This window comes from Vidua chalybeata, chromosome Z (genome assembly GCF_026979565.1).
Source record: "Vidua chalybeata isolate OUT-0048 chromosome Z, bVidCha1 merged haplotype, whole genome shotgun sequence".
Lineage (NCBI taxonomy): Eukaryota > Metazoa > Chordata > Aves > Passeriformes > Viduidae > Vidua > Vidua chalybeata.
Genome location: NC_071570.1, coordinates 7,041,025 through 7,064,969, shown reverse-complemented (window position 1 = coordinate 7,064,969; position 23,945 = coordinate 7,041,025). Strand labels below are relative to the sequence as shown.

Genomic DNA, 23,945 nt, shown 5'->3' with positions numbered 1-23,945 from the left:
TCGCTGGCACCTGCCTGCCTTTTAAAATCAAATAATAATTGAATATGAGGAAAGTGAGACGAAGTAAAGAAGATTTAATAAAGAGAATCTTTGCTGTGGAGGGAATTTCTTTGGCAGTGATTACGTTACTAATTGATCAGCACATTGCCTGAGAGAAGCCAGAGACAACAATTATATTTAGCACTGTGGCTGAAAGCAATGCAGTCAACTACCTCCTCGGCTTTCGCTGTCCGCTGGCTTCACCTGGATCGGTCTGTTCATCTGTAAGGAAGAACAAAGACAGACATGTAATTAATGGAGGAGTCAGACATTCATATACAGAGAGAGGCTGGCTTTGCTTCTTTACTGTGCATCATAATTAGCACCAGAATTCACTCTACGAGGGGGGGAAAAAAGCAATTAGTAAACAAAGGACTAACCAGTGCAGGCTGCGGTTTGGTCTGAGGCAAATAAATCAGTGTCACTCCTCTTACCCGACAGTGGCTTTGTTGAATCACAATCAAAACAATTGGGAGAGGGATCTGACTCATTTCACACAGGTCATGAAATTTTAAATGTAACTTTTAAAATTTCTAATAGTTTCCTCTGGAAACACTGGTGCGTGAGGGCAAAAAATGCTTTGTCAGACCATCAGGACCAGTGAAACTTAAACTGCAAAGATTTCTTGAGATTGGCATGATGGAAAGGAAATTGAAAAGCTAATTCCACTTCTACTGTTAGCTCAGTAGGATAGTCATGTGTAACATAGCAGCCTCCATTTCAAACCTGGATTTGGATCTAATTTGTGCACATGGCTGCAGGAGGATTGGATACTGAGAATTTCTGGGAGTAGAGGACCAGATGTTCCTTCTATTGCTTTTTCAGATATATTTTTCCTTTCTCATATCACAATATAAGTAGGTTTAAAAACCTTGCCACTGTGCTGTGAATAGGTTTCTGTTATTCAAATTACCCCTCTCTCACTCAACAAAATCACTGGGGACCATCACTATCCCCAGAGCTGCTCACTCCCAGGAGAGAGGGCAACAGATGCTCACAATGTTCTTCACTGGGTGTGCCTAACATGATGTGGATGCCTGAAGAACAGGGATGAGGGTATACCCCTCCTGTCAACAGCCAGAAATGCAGACTGGATCAGAACCAGTTAAGAATTTAGTCTGAAAGCCCTTCCCTGCCTCATACTTCTTGTCACATAAAGCAATCAATACCCTGCACAGATGGATATTCAAAATATCTTTTTATGTGTGACCACCTCTGAGCAGAATGAAAGTATCTTTTTGATTTGTCAACCAACAAAGAAAGTACAAGTTCAAATAATCATCACAAGGAGCACGAGGTCAGAAGGCAATAGTAATCTCCTAACATATGTCTTCCCAGTAAAGTCAGACCACAAATTGGCTGATGAATATCACAGAATGCCTTCAGGGAATTAATCCATCCCTTATTTGTGGCTAATCATGGCTGGGCAGCAAGGCCATTAGTTTTATTTTTTCTTTTTCTTTTTTTTTTTTCCTAATTTTTGCCTTTTTTTTTTTTTTTTTGGAAAGTGCTTCATAATAAGTTAGATTTATTCTAATTGCTCTGCACACATTTTTAGTAACAACAAGTTATCAAGCTGGCTGACGAGTAGGTTAAGATGATGAAGAGCCTAGCAGATCCTGCTGTATTGTTGTCTCTAGAGGAAAATGTACTTATCCATAAACTGACTACAGTTAGACTCATACTCTGGAAGAGAAAGATCCATGGCTACAGATGCTACTGAGCAGTTTCTGCTCTCCTCTATGCCTGTACCATCCAACAAAATCCAGACAGCTGAAGTGCTAAAACCAACAAAGAATCTGGTAATTGTTAAACCTTGTATCAGCCCTTGCTTCTGCCACTGCAAAGACCAGTTGCTCACATAGTTACCACAGGTATTAGCAGGGCAGAGGTGATGTATGAAGCAGCAGCAGCAGGACAGATATCCTGCCACAGGGCTCCTTTATACCTACATATGAGCAGCTAGCTGTTACACACATTCAAAGATCTGACACCACACAGGTGAGGAGAGTATTCTATGTCATGTAACTCCAAACGTGTAGAAAGTGTAAATAAGCCACTCTTAAACTTGGTGTTTGAGGCATAACCGTGTATGGTCTTTTGCAGTACCTGTTCCTGTTCCTCTCTGCTGATCATGGAGGTTGTCTTTGCATTTAGACTTAGCTGAGATGAACCCCACCTTGCCTCTGATGTGCAGGGTAATGAAGCCAAATTACTTGCTTGCTTCCCTCAGCTGCTCAACCTCTGACTGTTCGTGTTTGCAGCAGGTTGGTATTGACCATCCACGTACCAACGTCTGACTCGACTCCTGATTACTTTTAACACTTGCCCCCTTATTCCAAATTATGGGCTCCTGATGGGAGCCCTATGACTAATCCAACCCCTATTATCGGAGGAGGGGGATCAGAGGTCTCTGGTGCTCATTACAAGACAGACAGAACCTGCATCCCAAGCAGTCAGTAAGAGAAATAGTCACAGTAGCCAGGAATTTACAGGAGGTGTGCATCATACAGCCTTGAGAAGCAAAGTCTGGAGTCCAAATGGACACAGCCTTGAGATGCAGAACATTCCATAAATCTACCCACATAAGTACTGATCTGAATTGTGCTAAGGTCCATGAAAATTTGCACTGAACTCAAGCAGCTTTTGGATCCAGCCTTGAGAAGAACTAGACAGATTTCATCCTTCTTTTTGAGTTGAATGAAGTCAGTTTGCACAAGGCAGAGGAAGTTATCAGACTCTTTGGCAAAAATGAAATGAGGCAAATATGTATTTGGACTTTGGATGCTTTTTGTTTTGGTTTTTTTTTTTTTTTTTAGTTTTTTCTTTCTGATAAAAAGCAATCAGTTCTGAAGAAAGGAAAAAAAAGGAGTGAGAGAATGAGCATCCAACAGAGGAAGAAAAAACTGGGGAAATTAATAAGTAAAAGGCTAGTGTAATTTAATGTACACTATGATTTATACACTTGACAATTTCTTTATAGACCAAAGAGAAAGTGCTGCCTGAACGGAGCCCATAATACAAATTGAGATCATCTTGACATGAAAGACACCAATTATAGGGAAGAACACTGAGAGGAAAATAATTAAGTTTCCTTTCTCCATCTATGGAATTTTTTTTTTTTTATACAGACACTCTGGGAGCAAGGACCTGTCATAGGGACTAGAAAAGGGCTAAGGGGGGAAATAAAATGGCAGAACAATGTAGCTTTCTAACTCTGGGGAAACGCCTTCTTGGGGACAAGGGTATTCAGATATTCAAGTTCCCTGCTTATTCTTTATCTGGAAATGGCCATAAGTTAAGTGGAATGAAACCAAAGCTTATAGTCCAAAATGAAGCTTTTTGAAGAGTGTTTGGGGAAATACTGATATGGACATCTTTAATATGTGTCTTGTCTTGGTGGACCCTGAGAATGTGACAGGAGAAAGAATATATGCCAGACAGCAAATCTGATTAATACCATCAGGAAATCCACCTGGGATCTGTGAAATTACAGATGTGGCTGTAAGGTGTTATTAAACCCTGTCACTAGAAGGCTTCAAAAGGGATTTGGCTGCATGGGAAAAGACTTAGGGCAGGCTGACCCAACATCTGAACTGGTAGATGGAGTGAGTGTAACTGCTAGGCTTTCCTCTAGGTTGTGTTGCACTCCTATCCTTTCAGTGGTCCTTCTTTCCTCTGCTCATGGATGCTCTTTGTGCTCTCATTTGAAATATGATCATGCTTCCTTGTTCTGTGCTATCCCTGTTGGGGTGCCACTGAGAAAGAAGTAAATTGTTTTGCCATTTGTTAGTCTCAAAAGCATTCATCTCCTCTTTAAATTCTCTACCATCCTTTAAAACCTGACTACAATTTTCTATTCTTTCCATAATATGGAGATATCTGACTTTATGGTACCAGAATGCTCTATAGTTATAAAACTATTATAAATCAGGACAATGGTTATCCTCATTCATGATTCAGAGTCCCATTTGGCCAAATATTTACTTTGAAGTGCTTTGCTCAACAACAATTTTGTAGCAAAGATGTGCTGAGGACCACTGAGGCACAGAGACTTAGGCAAGAGCCAAATAATTTAATTTGAATCTCTGGTTACATATATAGGCACAGTTTTCAGAGAGGTGGTGAGAGAATGGCACACGAGAGTTTTATGCACAGCTGTGTTCCCAGTGTGGAGTCCGGAAAAGCCGGCGGCTCAGGTTCCCCAGCTGTACTGGGAAGAAGAACCACTGCAGCTGTGAATAGGCCTATTTCAGGAAGAGGGGTTGTGTCCTTTTCTTACAAATGCCATAAATATTTGTGTTGATGGTGGGCTTAGAACTTCATGGGCATCACACTTCTCATTTTCCTGTGATTCTTTGCACGTTCATCTATGATGAATACCACCTTTGCAAACCATAGGCAAGGTGAACATACTTGCTACACTTCATACCCTTCCTTTTGGGTTGTCCTTCCTTTTTATTTTTGCCAAAAACAAACCCATCCAAATTATTCCAGATGTCACCATCTCACACCAAATTGCCACTGTCCCACCTACCCCCACCCCAATTCTCCCAGCAAGCAGAAACACAACATCATTTTTCATGTCCAATTACAGCCACTGTGGTGCCACTGTTAAAAGACAGCGCAGGTACCCCTGTCAAAAAGGGTTTGAGTTACAAGAAGCGATGAATTATAGCAAGCCCTTTTTCAATTCTCCACAGAAATGAAATGTCAGAGCTTGCTGCTGTATTTTTCTCAGCACCATCAGCTACAGGCCACTGCAGGAATTAGACAGGGGACAGACGCTTTTCTGCATCATGATTTTTCTTTTCCTAAGGTTGTCGTTTTTTTCTCCCACCAACCTTTTTCTGCTCCCTCTGGCTTTGATATTAATTTAGAGCAGGTAGAAGGATCACCTGGGAAAGAAGAGTAGGAAGCAGAGACTGATTTCTCACTGTCTCCATCTTTCTTCCTCCCACTGTTCCTACCACCCTTCTTGTCTCACCTGCTTTTTTCATTGCTCATCAATGTACCTTGTGTTTTTAAGTAGATCTAAAACTCTACTTGAGAATGGACAAATACAGAGATATAAAAAAAAAAAAAAAAAAAAAAGATAAAAAACCATCTCAAAAATATGGAGCTGTCCTGAATAGCTTAAATGGGCTCTGAGACAGGAAGAAAAAGGGAAAAGATGAGGAGATTACTGAAGATGAATTAAGTGCCAGTAATAGTTAGGAAGATCATGACCAAGCAGAAGAGAGGTATGTGAGAGATAATCTGCTGGTTGTGCTTAAGGATGATTTCACTTCAGGAGACAAAAGGTTATTCTAGAGCTTGTGTGCTTTATAGAACCATGGAATATTTTCCTAGTGATCATCTGAATAATAATAATAATCTTTCCACTATCCTTAGAGGTCTTAAAAAATTGAATACTCCTTGAGGACATACTGGGGGCTTTGGTTTGTATCAAAAGCCATGATGAGAGGATTTCTGCTGCCCATGTTTCTGGAACTTTCCAAAGAGTGTAAAGAAGTAGAGGTGCTAACCTCTGGCAAGGCCTGTTTTCAGCTCTCTATTGGGTTTCTGGGTGATTTTGGACATGTCATTACACCTGCTTCTTTATCAACCTTTTATCTACATAATGAAGATAAACATGTCATCATGTACTAGGAAGGTGGTTGATGGGTAAATACAGTATCTAAATTCTGATTTTAAACAAACAAACAAACAAATAAATAAATAAACAAACATCCAGTCATTTCGATGCTTGAATTATGTGGACAGATATAATGGCAAATAACAAACTCTTCACACTCACTGATATTGGGTAGTGTTTGGTATTGTTCAGGCATCAGCCCCCTAAATTGATGATGAAACTCAACTGTGACCTAATCATGAAGGATGCCAGCTAGTAGGTCTTAGAAAATGTTTATTGGGCACTCCTGCATCTCTGTAGTTGCTGGTTAGCTCCATGGAAAAAAAAAATCCCAGAGCAACTTCTTCCCTAAAAATAAAACGGTGTTCTTGATGGTCTCATGACATAGCTCAGATGTTAATAGGAGCTAGGAATAGTTTAATATCTGCTCTGAAATTTTCAGAAAATATGTTTTCTGAAAGTGAAAATTGTATCACTTTGGTGGGACAGGTTTTCCTGTTTAAAATCTCTCCCCAAAACACTGAGAGGAATTTCATGTTACCATTTCTGCCAACTGAGTCTGCCATGAGTATTTTTTGAGTCTGCCATGTGCACAACAGTAATTTCTCTGAATTCAATACAGCTATTTATATGAGCAAAGGTATTGGCAGGAATGTGTTTATGGGACTGGGTCATAATTTTTAAAGCATTGAACAAAATCTGCCCTGATAGAGGGCCCTAAGGAAATGCAAAGTATATCAGTGTCAAAGTTGGAAAAGCCAAGAAAATCACCTACAATTGAATTGTGTATGTGTAATTGCAAAGTTCAAGTAAATCACTCTGTACCTGATTCTGAGTGACATAATTGAATTACAGTGATCTAAACTAGATAGCCATAAGCATGAATCCAAAGCAATCTCCTTTCTCTGAAGAAAAAAAAAAGTCAGGGCTCAGGTGCTCAGCTCAGGAAAATTTCTCCAAATGCTACAGAGTCAGGAAGGTTTCTTCACCACAGGTTAGCTACACAAGTAGACTCCTGTATTTGTCTATTTCAGCTGTAATGCATAGAGCAAAAACCTGTCCCCATGGGAATAGAGGTAAGTGCTGTGTTTGCATGGATTGATGTGTAATTACACATTAACCACATTTACTGTGGGCACTCCGAATTGATACAATGTTGGATTAACAAAAGAGTGGGGAGAGGAAGTATTTTAGAAAGTTTGTTAAAAAAAAACCAAAAAAACAAAAACCCCAAACTAAATCACATAGGTTTACCTTGCTAGTAATACATTGCATCTGAAATGACTATCCCAAACCTCATCTTGGTAAAGGACTCAGTTCCTCCCGCCACCCTCTTCCCTGCCTGTTGAGATGTGTGCCATAGGTATGTACACAAACAGATGAGAAGACTTGAAATGGCAATGTGTGAAATATGAAAAAACCCCACTGAAGGGTCTGACCTTTCCAAATCAGTCAGTGCTCTGGTGGCTACCCCTGAGAATGATTGCTACTGACCATCCCTGCTCTCTAAGAGTATTTTCTATATATCATATAAAACACATTATAACCCATCTGTCTAACTATTGATTAATCTTTCTCCTTTTCTCCTGTGTGTAGATGAACCTAGAGGGGCTCCAGTTAGTTCTTGCTCATGTGCACAAGCCTGCGGCTTCAAATACAAAACTTCTTCCTCACAGAACAGTTTGGGCTTGAGTTTGAAGAAACTGCTAATCTTGTTAATAGGCAACTAGAGTCTTTCCAATACAACAAATCATTTTGTTTTTCCTGGGGTAACTGAGCATGCAGTGTTTAATCTTCTGGTGTCTCTGGTTTTAAATGAAGTGGGGTAGGGTAAAGGAAGAACTCAGTCTTCAGCATGTTTGAGAACAAAACACAGGATATTTGGAACAAAGCCTCATTTTCCAAAATGAGAGAAGCAGGATTGCCTTTTTAGCATTTTGCTTGTTTGTTTGTTTAGGGTTTTTTTAGCATTTATATCTTATAAATATTGTTTCATATGCAAGTCTGCATGTGAAAGAGACAGCAGGAGATTCCCTTAAAGATTTGGTCAGTCACACTGTAAAAATGGTCTTTGGTAGGTTGTGCTGCCACAAGGTACCTTAGTGACTAAGGACAGAAGATGATGCCCTGATCACCCAGATGTGTGTTTATTGCACTCATGGATCTTGCTTAGCTCCTGAATTCCACCTTTCTTTCCTAGAAAAGAAGGGTATCTTGTGGATGATGGCTTTTGAAAAGGTGTCTGTAGCCCCAGACCACTTATACGAGTGAGAAATCCCTGAACATTTAGTGAGTACACTCAAGCATGTAAAGAGTCCCAGGACTGGCCTTCTGGTCATGCTAAGCTACATAAAAAGGTCTATTTCTATGTGTATCCTGACAGCATAGGTATAACTCTTGAGTGAACAAGCTGCTCATTAAATCTCATTCTTTGCTGATATTGTGAGCAACCACAGTGTGAAATTCTGTTCATAAACACATCAGATTCTAATATAAAACTAAGTCAGTCTTTTGCTGTCATTTTATCCCTGCTTCCCTAGTATCAGTAGGGAAAAGTTTTGCACAATCCCATCTTTCTTCTCATTTCCCTCATGAGTTTATTTCAAGATAATTTGCATCCAATTTTAAAATGTACCCATACAGCTTCTATCAAAAATCATTCTTCCCTATCGTTAACTTTTTTTTTATTTGCCAACTAAGCATGCATTGTGTAGAAAGAGACCTCACTCTCTTTCAGCCTAGATGCTGTAATCCCAAACTCCTTTAAGAGAGAGCAACAGTGTAGTCATAGAATGATGGAATAATTAATGTTGGAGAAGATCTCTAGGATCACCAAATCCAACTGTTAATACAACACTGGCAAGTCCACCACTAAACCATGCCCCCCAAATGTCCCATCTACAAGATTTTTGAACACTTCCAGGGATGACGGCTCCATCACTTCCCTTGGCAGTCTGTTTGTTTCAACCAAATGACTGACCATCCTTTTGGTGAAAAAATATTTCCTAATATCCAACTTCAACCTGCCCTAGCAGGTCTACAACTTAGACCATTTTCCTCTTGTTTCCTCTGCGGGAAGAGATCAACTTCCACCTGGCAATGACCCCCTTCCAGGTAGTTTTAGAGTTACAAGGTCTCCCTTGAGCCTCCTTTCTTTCAGGCTGAGCACTCCATTTCCCCCAGCATATGAAGGCAGTCCATATGGACACAACAAAGAAGCACAGATCCTTACCTTGCAGATGGCTAAATGCATGTACAAGGCAACACAGCATTTAAATGAGTGATGGGAACATGTGCTGAGGGTCCTGGATCAGTTTTGCAGTATGTGCTCTGTTAACGTGGTTTTGCTGGTGGATCTCTCTCTGTCTGCACCTCCCAGCTGAAAGTCTCCCCTCAGACCTCACATCCCAGTGGTCCCATAGGTGCTCTTGGTGCTATTTTGCTGCTGTCTCTTGGGCAGGTGGGGTGTTCTCTGCATGTGGGGCACACCATGGTCACACAGACCCCAGGGGACTCCTCAGCACAGACATGAGCAGAGCAGCAATCAGATCAGAGAGACAGTTGTATCCCTCAAGGCATTGTAGACATAACCCTTGTTCCCTCACTAGGAGATGAACATCTGCTCTTGTCTCTACCTTATCCTGAGCCCATGACCTCTGGCTATTGGAACTTTCCTGCTGTGCTCTTCCCTCTCTGAGCTTTATCTCTTCTTCTGAAGCAAGACCCAAACCTTGCCTTTGCCACTAATGGTTGCTTGGCTTGACTCTGCAGACTTTAGGCAAGGCCAAGCTCCATTGACTCCAGTGCTTTGAGTGCAAAAAGACCTTGGCCACTGTCCATCCAAGAAGATTAGACCTTCTGTGCTTGCAGCTTTGTATGCCTGGCCACAAAGATAAGAACCACAGCCAGCCCTTTTGCCTATGGAGAAATGCTTTCCACAGCATTGCCATTTAACAAACAACTGAGTAAGCTGTGTAAATTAACTAGCTGCTTTCACCCACTGCCAGGACCATGAAATACAGGCTCTCTCACTGATCTAAATGTGCAGGTAGCTTCAGAGCATGACTTTAAACACAGCCTCCCCAAGAACTGAAAGACGCTCTCACCAGGTTAAGCAGGGTTTTCCTTGGTACTGGGCTAGATCCATCCTGAGCCAGAAGTATTTTTCCCCTGCCATTAGTCCTGCTTTTGAGGTTAATGTGTTCACTCTCTTCCTTCTACCCTAATTTCCCTTTTTTCAAAGGTTAAAGTCACCTGCTTCCTGTAGTAAAACAGAGAGCAGACCATTACTTCAGTTCTGAGCAACAGGAGGCCCAGACCTAAACCTATTCCAACCAGAATGTTCTGACATTTCTGCAGCACAACAGCTTCTTTCTAAATGTGTATCCCTATCCTATGCAGGTGTTACGGCTGTGCTCTCCTTTCAGTTCTATTAACAAACAAATAAAGTTTAATCTTTTTTTTTAGACTGCTTGAAACAAGTTCCATTTGAGCAGAAGAACCCCCAGCAGCCATGCCACCTTATCCACTGACTTGTCTAAGCTGGTTTGAAATCACATCTCAAATTAGATGCGTGAACACTTTGTTCTGATGATAAGCCCCTTTAGCTGTGCACTGGATCAGGGCTCCTGAGCTGGCAAAATGAAAATAAAAAATAATTTTACAAAAAAGAAAACAAACAAGGAAACACTCAGAAGAAGAATAAGATTATCTTAGTTTTGATAGTGCCCCTTTAGAGAAAATTTTCTGTGAAGGGACTTAGAGTATTAACTTATTCTTCTGCCCTCCTTCACAGATTGGAAATGCATTTGGGGTGTGATTTTAAGCCCATTCAGATACTCAAGTTAGTCCTCAGTTTCTAACAGTAAATGAATACCACAAGCTGGAACTTTTCAAATTTTAATAGAGCCTTCAAAAAGGAGAAAACCAAAAATCCATAAATTCCCACATATTTCTTGAATTGGGAAAAGGATGGAAGGATTGAAAAAACCCCAAACACAAACACTGAAACAAAACCCCACAATCACTCCAGATTTCAGTCCCTCAGTGCAATTCTCTGTACCAGCTTCAGCCTGTATCAGGTCCTCCTCCAGTGCAAAAGGAGCTACGTCTCACTCCCATCTATGTGTAACTGGTATCATCTGGTCCTATGTTTTGACAATTATCTGTAACATAATTACCAGACTGATGAGTCTTGCTGATTAATTATGCCATCCTTCAAAGTTGATCTGGGTACTTAAAATAAACAAACACCCTGGTTGGGTAACAACGGTGATTTTCTCTCTCTGTTCCAGGCAACAAAGGCTAGCAAGCTCATTCTGCTATGCAGGGATGTGGTCAGAGACTCCCAGAGATTGGTTTCAGATCTGTCATTCATGTGGAGCTGCTTCTCTTCTGGTCCCTGACCGCACCCTGACTTCCACCCCTCCTGAATGATAAATATTTCCCCTCTGCTGAGAGCTATCTAACAAAACTGGTGTCTGATACTAATGCATCACTGATGCTTTCCTCCTCTAATTATGCCTAAATATTGCCTTTCTTTCTTTTCTGCCTTGAACAGCCACTTTTTTTTTTTTTTTTTTTTTTTTGCATCAACATGTACCAAAGCATTAAACAAGACATTCCATTAATTTCTTCATCATCATAACTTAAGCCTGGGACATACCCTTTAAATATTCATTCAGCTATGAAAACTGGGCATTAAAATTTTAATAATGTCAAGCTCATTTGAACTGAGCTCCTGGGGGACTATTACGATACAATTAGAATAAATATGATGATTGATTTGGTGTAAAGGTTCACCTGTCCACATGTGTTAGTGGCTGGAAGCAGCGTGCCACCTCTGGCATCACAGCCAATAGCTCCAAGTTATTTAAAGTTATTTACTGCCTTCCCCATCACCCCCATTCCCACTTGCTTGCAAGCTTGACCCCCTCACTCGCTCGCACAGAAGGTTCAGCTTGGATTAAGTTGGAAGAGGCAAAGCAGAGGGACCTCACCAAGAGCTGCATCGAGCAGCACTCTCCTCCTTCCTTCCCCTTGTGCTGTGGCTGAAGAGAGAGCGTTGGTCAGAGACACGGAAAGTTCAGCTATGAACTTTCTGGAGGCTGTGGCCATTAACTTTTTGCTGAGTGTGTGTCTGAGCTCCTGGGCCCTGGTGCTCCTGGGCAGATGAGTGGCAAGCCCAAGCAACACTGACATGTCTGAACCAGCTTGGGGGGAGAAACAAGACTTGTGCTTCCTAGCAGGATCTATCCGAAATCACAGCACAGAGATAGTCTTGAGATGTGATGCTGACAGTAAAAAAAAAAAAAAAAAAAAAATGCAGAGGGGGAAACCGAGCAAGAAATCACACTACTTAAGGAGCCTTCTGTTTCAAACGTAGGATGTTCTCAAATGCACAGCGAGATAATTAAAAGATTTTGGTCCACTGGGTGCTGAGCATATTTGAAAATTTGGGCCAGATTGTACTTTCTCTCTCTGCAGTGTGAATTGGGTGCTACATGGTGTAAATATGAAAGGAGATAAAATGGAACCATCACCACTGAGAACAATCGTTGTTTTTTTTTTTTTTTAATCATCTACTTTAAATAAACTACTCATTAATTCTTTGAATAAGGGTACAATGCAAACCTCACTGCATTTAAAGGTAACCCTGATATAGCCCAGCTTACAAGCACTGCCAGAGCTTCTAGCTTTTGGGGTTTTACCATCAGTCTCCTGACATATGGTGCTTTCCTTAAATCCTCAACTTCTGGACCTGAGCAACTTTTTAACAAGAATTTTAATTCCAGAATGAAAGAAAAATCTTAATGTGCAAAATATCACTCAAAGAAAACAAAAAAGTGAAAATAAATTTCCTTTATTTATATTATCATACAGGATTGCTTGAGATAATTTATGACTGATGCATTTTTTATGGTTGGCAATGCTAATTATTAGAAACATTATTTGATTTTCATTGTTTTCAGATTTTTCTCTCCTCTCAGTATTTTGTTAAAAGAATATATTGATCCTAAATATGTCACATTCTTTTTCAAATTCAAATCAAGTCCTGCTTCTTTTCCTATTTATCATCTATATTTCTGTCTTATTTACTTTTAGTATTAGCTTTTAGTAATACTTTGGTGTTACTTACTTTTACACTCCTACCTCTACTCCTTCCAAAAAATAAAAGATTTTTAAAAAATTAACTCAACCCATTACACGTTACAATATGGGGACAAGAAAGAGAGAAAATGGTCACTTGGTGTTGATTTGCTCTGAAGGAAAGCAGCAATTTGGGGAACCTTCTTACTTTGAATGCAGACTGTGGAAAGATACAGCCTTTTATGCTTTTCCAAAGTCTATTACCTATCATCTCCTTCCCCACTAGGTTTCCTCCATGGAAAAAGGGGTTAGACAATAATCTTTACCTTCAGGGCCCATTGTGAGGATTAATTAGATACTATTCCTACAAAATTGTAAAGTTTTAAGATGCTATATGAGCTCTCACTGTTATTATAAAGTGCCATACCCGCATAACGTCTACCACTGCAATATTACCCCTTGGTTGTTCAAGACTACAGAACTGCTGCTTCTAATTGAGTTAATGGCTTCATAGGTTGGTAATTTAATAAAACAGACTGCTTAAACCAGCAAGGTTTTGATTAAATGGGGTGTGTGCAAAGGGGAATTTATATTTGTTAGAAGCTCTGTGAATCTAAGGTATCAAAGCACGGATAATGCTGGTATAACAGTACCTTACACAGAGAGGAAGGAAGGGCAGAGCTGAAAGCCATGGAATCATGGAAAATCTCGAGTTGTAAGGGGCCCTTAATCATTTTAGTGTACCTAACACTCATCTATGTGACTTGGAGCATTGTTTAGATATTCCTTTATGACAGGCTTGGTGCTCTTTTGAGCCTGTTCCAGTGACCGACACCCACTTAGTGAAGAATCTTTTCCCAGTGTTTAGGCTGAACTTCCCCAGACACAGTTTTATTCCATGAAGGAACTAGGAGGTCAGCATCCCCATCTCTGCCCCCCTTCAAAAAGTTGTGGGCTGGTTCACATCTGGTGTTCTGGGCTGGTCTCAGGGGTATGCAGACGTGTGTGATGGTGTGCACATACAGGTAAGGCACTGTGCTGCTGCCAGTGACAAGCAGATCTACTTCAGGATATTGTGTGCCTTGCCTGACTTCAGGGAGAAATCCAGATGTTCCTTTCCAGCTGGCCTTGCCCCCTAGCTTAGCTTTAGTTCTAGCAGAAAAATTGGACAATTTAGGGGAGACCCTATTTCCTGAATGGGAAAACTTAGCTTGTGCTGAAATCACAGGTACATCTTGAAATTGCATTTCTGAAGCAAGTGCCTGGCCGTGCCCATGCAGAGGAAAGGGCTGCTTGGAGACCTCCAGAGGGAGCTCTTGGCTGCCTAAATTTAAACAACTAAATTATGCAAACCCAATTTCCTAGATGGAGAAATTAAGGATTTACTCCGGGAAGCCTGCTTCATTAGGTACTTAAAATGTACTCAAAAGTTAGTTACTTCAGTACACAGACTGGATCGCACCTCTGACTTCAGTGATTGCCTGTCTGCAGTGATTTTGGACTGCGGGAGTAGCTCCAGGTGCTACCACTGCCTGCTGGAGTAAGTGGGGAATATTGCCTGATCTTGGAAAAGCAAGGGAAAGAATCCCTGCATTGTGACACTCTTCTGTGCTGTAAATGGCAATTCATAGCTGCTTCCTTACCACGGGTCAGCGCTACTGAGAGTTAAAATTTTATTCTTGTATCCTCTCTCAAGAGCTCCCAGTCAGGCAAATCTGAAACCAAAGCAATCCTTCCTTTCATCCTTCTGACTCTGAGAAAACAAAGAAAGCCAGGCACAGTGGCATGGCTATTTTGTGTATAAAGAACAGTGCCCACAAAGCTAATGAGAAGCTTTTATGGCTGTTTGAAGAGCACTGATAGATAATCAGGAACAGATCCAAGCTGCAAAGTTTCACCTGTCAAATCCTGGGCAGGAACTTTCCATAATAAAGGCCAGGCACAAAATTCAGATGCTGACACAAAGATGGGCATCTTAGGAGGGCATATGGCAATTCTGCAGGTGGCTGGGGTTATAATACCTGGTTCAGAAATCTGGCTCAGCTAAACAGATACTCAAGTCATCTGACCCAGCCAAGCTCACCAACTCAGACACCTGCACTTCCACAAGCTTCCATTCAGGAACAGGAAGGTGCTGGAGTCTCATCAGGGTGGGTGGGGGGTAATGCCTGACCTTGTGGATCCAGAGGGGCACCTGAGGCCAGCCATGAACCCTGAGTATGCTTTCCAGAGGGGCAACCAGTACTTTGTGACTCCAAAGGACCTGATGTCAGCACTTGGGAGGAGAACAGCTGGCTCAGCAGAAAGAAAAAATAATAGGAAATTGGGAAATCTGACATCAAAAGTGGATATTTTTCCTTTTCCCTAAATGTTGTGCTCTGGTTTGGTGGCAGGTTATTGGTCCTGGTAGTTAGTCTCTAGACTGCCTTATGGCAGGGGTCAAAACTGCTTAATGAAAATTTCCTCTTCAGCCTTAAAATCTGTGAACTCTGCTGAAGTTCATGAAAGGTTTGTGCTCTCATGGAGCCTCAAGTAAAGACTCAGGACAATCTGCTTTTGGCTGCAGGTATTGAGCCTGTTCCCCACAAGAATCTTATTTAGAGGGTCCTCAGAGATGTTTTGATTAACATTAATTTCATGCCAGGCCAAAATGCCCTGTGACAAGCTCCATTGAGCCAGTGCTGAACAAACGAAATTCAAAATTCAGCTCCTTCACGTGAGATGGTGTGTGCGTGTGTGCGTGTGTGTGTGTGTATGCACTTTAACTAAATCATTTATGGTCAATAATGCCAGGTTATTATAGGTCAATAACTTTCCATTATTCACTAGCCTTGCTGTGCTCCCACTGTCAGCCAGCACAACGGCATGTTGGCTCTTGTGAAGCAAAAAGCTCCTGATGGGAGCTTTGGAAAAGCAAGCACGAACACAGCTTGAGCAGAGAAAAAGAAAACAGGGGATGGAGAGAGTGTGAAAAGTTCTAGTTGCTCTCAGGAGTGTCTTGGGGAATGCGTGTGTGACATGCTCTCTATTTCTCATACATGCATGCACATTCAGCCCCTAAATTCATTATTCCTATGCTCCCAGCTGGTCAGATGTGAGGCAGCCCAGACCCCAAGGCTGCATGACCACAGAGCTGGTCCTGAGCAAACATTATCTCTCATTAAGGTCTACAAGCTCGGGCTTAATGCCACAGTAGCCTGCGGGTTGTCTAAGCTGTGTGTGTGGGCAGTTAACGCTCACGGCTGCCTGCTTTGCACTGAGTACCCTGGAGAGGAAGAGTATCATGTTTACTTCAAGTCAGGGTGCAAATGTCAACAAAGAAGCAAAAATGAAGAAATCAAAAATTGCAGGACAACACTAAAATCATATTTGCCCCTGTCTCTGCTGCACTGCTACTAATGCTCTGTCCTATGTCTCACGAGAAGGGTGGCCAGGAGCCTGGAACTGCAGGCACATGTAAATAATAGTCTGTCTCCGTGGAAACTGCAGGAGGCAAAAGCTAGCCCTGTGGTTTGGCAGAGACTCCTTGGCGCTCCTGCTGAGGGTCTGAGTGTGCTTCTCCCAGGCAAACATTTTGAGACAACAATGTGGGACACGGGAACTGTGGGATGGACTCATCCCTTGTAAAGGACAACCAGTGGAACATGAACTTCTGTAAGGAAAGTGGAAGTGGTCACTAACTAAAAGCCTGTGAGAAGCGATAAGGAAGAATAATGCTTATTTTTCACTGAAAACAGGTTATCTAAGATTTTTTTTACGTAAAAGCCTTTTTGGCCCTTTGCTGAGCAGCGTGTTGACCCTAATTCCAGCTAGCACTGAGATGGTGCCTCCTTCATGAGACCTCTTGTCACTGATCACCCTGCACATGTGAGAGACTCAACCTGGGGGAAGAAAGTCAGCTTTTCCTGATGTTCCAGGTAAAGGCCACTGCTGGTGATAAAATCCCTGACAGCCTTGGCTTTTTAAACTCCCACCTCTCCGCAGCTGCCATGGGCAAGGAGGAGTTAACAGGGACTCTGAAGAGCTGGTCCATTTTGAATGTGAATAATGGGAATACTCTCCTTCAATCGGTATTCAGCACAGGGATGTACAGAGGTATAAAGTTAATCACTAGCTGGGCCACCCCTATTTCCAGAAAAAGAACTTTAATGCCTTCTTTATCCAATGAAGTACCATTGTTATACCTGCATATTATGAAGGGTTTATTAAACCGGTGATAATCTATTCAAGATAAAGTGATCTGTATGGCCAACTGAGCACAGATCAGACAGAATGATGGGAGGTTATTGTTAAAATATGCAAATTCACATCCTATTGAAATGCAAACCCTCCAGATAAGATTTTTTAATAAATCTGGTCTTTTTTCACTGCATGAAGGTAACCTAATGTTTATTGACTTCAAGACCATATAATGGAACGTAATATCTATTAGTCAGATCCTTGCCTCTCTTTCGATTACTGGAGGTACATGTTCTGGCTCCCGAAGAATTTTTGTTTTATAGTTTGGTACAAAAGAAAAGAGATTAAAACCCCCAAAATTAATTAACTTCTTTTTTTTACACAAAGCCCCCCTTCCTCTTCAAATGCTGTCATTAGTTACTCAAGTAAAAGGAAGCAGTATCCATCAGCTGAGAAACTGTCCACTATTTTCAGCATTAGGAAAAGCAACCAAAAGGAGAAATGCTATTTGGGAACATCTCTGTACAGCATAAAACATAAATTAAAACTTTTGGATGCCTTCCCTGGATTTACTATTACCATATCAGAGAAATTTTAGTGAAGCTTCATTTCAGTCTTCTGTGAAATAGGACTATGAAACAGCTTGACCTGAATTCTGTATGTGTGTTTCTGTGCATAAGACTTGTTTAAGACATATATGCAGTGTATATTCATGATTTGGGGTAGGGGGTGGGGGTAGGGAAGGGGCAGGTGGTTACAGAACCAGACACAGTTTCAGATACCAAACTGACAGATGAAATAAAGGCTTTTATTTTAGTGAAATGCCAATGCTGTGATAGCAAAAGTTGAGAACCCATTTCTACTTAAAGGTCACTTCTCCTCAAACCCTGTAAAACTTACATGTTGATGTAGATTGATCTGAGATTTGGTGTGTCTGGTGAAGGTGGAAAGGTTTGTTTCTGATTCCAAAATGAAGGTCAACAAAGTAAAACTATCCTGAAATAGGAGCTTCCTAGCTCCTTGAAAAAGCTCTGCCTATCTCAAAGAGACTTTTCTGTGTTGCTGTTAGGCTCTGCCAGGTTTTGTGGTCAAATCAGGACTGTGATTGTGTCTAAAATGGTCTCACCCACTCAACATTTTACTCCAGCTGATTCTTGGTGGACACGGAGTGGAAGCAATGAGAGAGGCAGGGGCTGGGCAGGGTGTCACTGCAGGGGATGGGGCAGGCAGCTCAGCTGTGGGCACAGACAGAAGGAGCCCAACAGGCAACTGAAGATGTGTCAGTCACGGTGTGTAAAAAGCTGCCTGCACTTGGTTATTTGAAGCATCTACACCTGTTCTGATCTGCACTGTTCTGCCCAAACAGGGCTGCACAACAGCACAGGGACTGACTTTTCAAGTACGGCCAAAAACCTTTACAGGACTGGTCTTCTCTCCCACTTCTGGCTTCTATCTCAGCTGAAGAATAACCCAAGCTAAACCCTTCTGGACACTTTGCCTATGAGGCTGAAGGCGATGGGCATAAAATGAGCTGCCTGCCTGAGTGTCTGCAGTGGGAACAGCAGTTTCCATCCCCAGTCTGCACTGCTGCCAAAACACAGACTCTCAACCCAGGCACCCTTCTCATCAGTCACTTCATTGGGTATACCACCAGTTACAAATTAGCACTTAATCAAGATAAATCCCATAGGAAGGGTACGGATAATATGCAATGCATTAAGCCTGCAAATTAAGATGGTCTGATTTAGCCCTGGCTTTAAAACTCCCAAGCTTGCATTAGGACTAATGATGAATGGATGTACGTCCCTGGTTGGACAGGAGCTCTGTCAGGACAAGGCTGCCCAGCAGCGACAAAGCCAGTGCTGAACAAGTGCTCTGCTTAATGTTCATTAGGCCTTCCACACTGTCCCTTCTTGGGAATGTGCTTTCCCTTGTCGTGGATGGTTGTAATAGTGACATTTCTCCAGGATCTATTGACTTATTGGTCCTGGAGTTCATAAATAAAACCTAACTGAGGGCAGTGGCTGCTGGCATAATTTGCACACTGATCAGAGAGGGGACACTGAGGCACACAGCATCATATTTGGAAAGGCTGACCTGGACTGCGCTTGGGGCTTTCCATTCACTTGCTCTAAACAGGATCCTGCATGTCTCCTTGCTCAGGCAGTCTCAATCATGCTTGGGAGTCTCTCGTTTTTTCACTAACTAGCTGCAGGGATATAGGTGGCATTTCAGCTCTGAAAGTGTGGCCCAAGGTAGCTAAAGCTCAGTGGCCTGAATTCTCCTAACACATTAGTGGAGTAGCACAGCAAGGAAGCTCTTTCCCACTCCATCTTGTGGGCTGCAGCGTGGGTGATGCAGCAGGATTGTACCTCCAGGTATGAATACAGCAATAGGTAATGAGTGTCTTGCTCTGAGGTGCAGCACATTTTGCAAATGGGAAGTTGAAGGCTCTTCCATCCCTCTGTGATTGGGAACTCTGGTTATCCTCTCTTCCTGCCTCAGCTCCTGCAAGACCTGAAACAAGCCTGTTATCGGGCCTCACATCTACTATATATAGTCCAGAAATTAATCTCTGCGTGAGATCAGGGAAGAAGAAAACCCCTTATCAGCTTGTTCACCCATCAAGGTCAGGGTCCACATGGGCTGGAGTACGCCAAAGTGTGAGTCCTGAAAATGCAGGGGAACTGCTGTTTTAAGGGAGGATGTCTGTGATGCAGGCTTCAAGAGGAACTAGTTTTAAGATTCACAGCTGGGGAGCAGGAAATGGCTATGGTCTTCCAAGGGTTAAAGGGCTTTGTTCTGGCTGCAGGAGTAATTTAGGGAAGGAAAATCTTTTAAAATAACAAGCATGGCAACATCTGTGGTTTTAAAGGTACTTTTCTCCAGATTTGAACTAGTGTTCAAACTTGTCACAATAGGGTATCTTTCCTGGATGTCATACTGCACTTATTACTGGGAATGACTACCTTCTACAGTGTGTCTCTACTTTATGGCTTTTTAAGATATGGATGCTGTCATCATATTCCCCAGAGATGTGTTCTGGTTCATGGAGAGGCTGTTTTATATAATCTTCCATGAAAGATTAAAACAACAGCAGCAGGAACAACAATAATGCAACACGCTACCTCTTGAGAAAAACTATGGAGTGGTGGCACAGGCAACAAACTCTCCTCACCCACTGCAAAGTAGCAGGCTTAATTCACATGGTCAAACTTCACTTTCCACAGGAAGATTACACCACATTAATTCCCAAGAGAACCATGCTCTCACTCTATCCTGCAAAGAGCCTTCACCAAAGCTGTCATTTTTCCACTGCCCTCATATCGTACAGCATCTCCTCTCTCTTCTGTATGGACATCCTCCCTGTTGTCTTTCCACGCAGCAGCTCAGACTAGATACCAGTGAGTGGAGCTCTGCCAGCCAGTGCAGCTCCTGAGATGTTCTTTCTTCTGGACTAGAAAATGTCAAATCTCACATTTTATGCTTTTCTCTGCTCTTGGCAGAGGAAACTCCAGTCAAAACAAAACCCAGAAGTGATGGCAGGAGAGAAACTTGGGGAGAAGACCCAATATCAATTAATGAAACTCTACTAGTGAGTGCAAGGGATTACACTGGGGTACCTCACTCTGTGATCCAGGGTGTCAGCTTGCCCCAGCCTAAGCCAAAAGTTAGAGAAACTGTGTCCAGTCAGAGATGCACAGTAATTTACCAGGAATTGCCAAGGCCAGAGGTTATCTCACCAGGGTGACTTTTTCATTTCCAAACAGCACTTTAAGCCACTTATCAATAACAAGAAGGTTGGAGTGATGCTTATGCAAGAGTAAAAAGGCATCTTTTTTCTTTTCCTTTGCTTTTCTTTTTTTTGCTTAGCCTCCAAGATAAGAAGCCAATAGCTGTGGATCCAGGTCCGCAGGAACAAGAGGGCTTTGTGATGAGTGAGCAGGATTAAGGTGGCTACTTGTTAATTTTGATAATGCTGAAGATAGAGCTGAAGGAACAGGATATGTCTGTGCCCTGTGGCCATGTGCATTTGTATTTGTGTGTCTTTCTCCAGCTTGCTGGTTGGAGAAAAAGAGGCCAAGCAGTAGAGGTCTGAGTGTATGCTTGCACTGATCTGTAACATGCTTCTGGTTTTACTTCAAACCCAGATTACACCCATGGATTTAAAAATTTGACCATGAGTGTGTGAGTTAAATTCTGAGGGAAAACTTTTCAAGCCATACAAACATTGAAATGCAAGACTGCTGAGGAAGGACAAGAGAAATAATGTAAAATTAAAGCTAAGAACCAAAGACCCACAGTATAAAGGAGCCAAAAGAGAGAGGTTGAAAAATTCTTATAAAAAAAGAAGTATAACAAGTGCTGTCATGGATGATTATAAGGGTTTGAACCTGTCACCCACAGCAACAAGAGCACTGTCCTTTCTCACTTGACCTGAGGAGATAATGCTGTTAGCTGAGGTTAGAAAGGGCAGGTGATGTGTCACTGTTCAAATACAAAGCAAAGATGTCCTTTCACTCCAGATAATTAAACCAAAACATAAGCAAACAAGGCCTGAAGTTCTGGAATTGCCTGGCAAAGACCCTGAAATCCCTTAGGAAATGCTGCTAGTCCTTCCCATCTTGACAGCATCCACCCATCCTTATGAAATGCTATTATCTTGAGGATATTCCACTCCCTGGTGTCTGTTTAAAAAATACCAGTCTAGACACAACCAAACTACACCCACAATGACATCCCAAAATGTCCTGTGGTACTTTACAGTACAATTCATAAGAAATTTGTACATGGCATTGCCAAAATGCAGCCATTTATAGACGATAACACAACAAGAGCCGCGTGAGAAGGTAAATTCCCTTTTCTGAGGACAGGACTGAGTTGCTTGTAACATTTTCTTTACCTATTTTGTGCTCTTTCTGTGAACAGTGAAATTAGTCTCCATAGCAATGAATATTCAAGAAACCCCCAAATTTCCAAGAATATATTCGAATATTAAAGGAAGATGAGTACTCCATTTTCTCACAGGCGTGTGTCTGCTTATTGAATTGGGAAAATGAAACACATTCACCATATGATTTTGCTGATCGATCACAACTCACCAAAACAGCCCGGAGAGTGAATATGCATAGATAACAATTCAAATATGCAAAAAGGGAGAGAAAATGCAACGTATAGTTAAGAATAATTACAAAGAATAATTGAATTAACAATTAGCCACTCACTAATATAAATTCTTTGAGATGAGGAAATAGACTGACCAGTTATGAATATATTTAGCCTAGAAGTTAAGAAGAGAATTATCTCTCATCAAGAATAAGCAGTCCTACCCTAGCTGGAAAAGTGAGGAACAAGATACAAGATCATGTTTGAGATGAGCCTTGACAAGTTCATGCAGTGGTAAGGGATCAAAGCTGCTGATCCAGGAAGGTTTTTCACTACTATGTGTTTCTGTGGTTTTTGTATTACTTTTGATTTTACGCCTATGCTTTCAAAGCAAGGGTGGCTCTTGCAACGCTGTTGTCAGTGCTGAGGATTGGCTTAGAAATAGCTCAGATTCTGAATTCTTCTCCATTTGAAAGTGAATGTTGTTCAAGCTTTCAAATATGGGTTGATAGAAACATTAGTTATATTTAATTATTATTAAGGTGAATCAGTACCAATTCACATGCCTCCAAAGACAGGAGATTTATGAAACCGATTAGCAAATGTTGTTTTTGTTTTTTTAATGATAAAAATATTGTGAGAACTGGCAGAATGGCTCAGGAGTTTCAGTTTTCAAAACCAGTTTCCAAAAACCTGAACAAAGATGTTTTGATTATCTCTTCATCTGTTCACGATACTTCGTTTTCTCATTTGAAAGTCAAATAAGCCAGTGTCATTTGAAATGAGAGACGCTGCCTGACGCATATGAATAGGAGTCAAGGATTTCTGCGCACAGTGGTTCAGAAAACTGCCAATTTGTGTGCGAGCAAAAGTAGTCACCACCCTCTTGACAAAGCCACTGAGTTTCAATCAGGGACCTCTGGAGCAGTGGGCTCCAGATCTGCAGCTTGTCTTGAAAGGCTGGTGGATGCCAGCTGGAAGCTTTAAAAACTCACATCTCCTCAGAACTGGAAAGGATGGGGCTCATAGCACACTAGTTTCTGATGCTTTTAATTTCTCACACATATTTTGGGAAGGGACAGGGAGGAGGCTTAGTATGGGAAAGATTCAACAAAAAACCTAAAATGAGCAAACTATTTTTTCCAGTTTCTGGCAAACATTTAGATTATTAATATTATCCATGAAGAATGATAACATTAGTAAATGCAAAGCCATTATTCTTTTAGTTAAAAGCTGATTTTCTTTCTCCCCTGATATTTCATCAACACCCAGGCAGCTTTAACTTAAATAAAACAGCAACAATAAAGGCACATATTTAATAGAATTTATTGTGTATGAAAAGCCATGTTTCATACCCATATATGCCCAATTTCAATCAACACTTTTTCCAGTGCTAATGATGTGTTTATATCTGAATCCCAGTATTGTCTTTTTTACTTCTCTTTCTCTACAATAAGCATCTCAATCAACTTCCACTTTCACCAGTATTCAATTAATCACAAACTCTTTCAAAGATGAAGAACAGAGAGGCAACCTTGAACCCTAAATATTTACTGTGGTGTCTGGATATTAGTTTTGAAGTGTGGGGATTACATCAAATGTTGTAACATTTAAAATCCAGGGAAAGGGATTTGTGGTGGAGAAAAAAACTAATAATCAATATAGCACAAAAAATATAGGTGGATTGAGAGATAATTCGTGGACTAAGGATTCATAACACCTTGAAAAATAGGGAAAAATAAAAAGGAGGAGATGTTAAAAAAGAAAAAAAGAAATACCACTGAGAGGTGTAACAGAACTGCCCCCAAGCCGAAGGCAGCTTTAAGACTTCTCTGTAGGCATGATTATTCCTGGCTGGGAGAAAAGCCCCATTAAAAAGCTTTTCTGCTCCCTC

The 23,945-nt window shown here is 41.4% G+C and overlaps 1 protein-coding gene across 1 annotated transcript in view; it reads right to left on the bottom strand.

The window, feature by feature from the left end:
* The window catches only part of CELF4 (CUGBP Elav-like family member 4), a 696,627-nt gene that overhangs the window by 301,117 nt on the left and 371,565 nt on the right, over positions 1 to 23,945 (bottom strand). Inside the window, exon 3 of the mRNA XM_053932292.1 lies at positions 213 to 261. Coding sequence (XP_053788267.1) covers positions 213 to 261 — 49 coding nt within the window. The remainder of the gene's footprint in view (positions 1 to 212; positions 262 to 23,945) is intronic.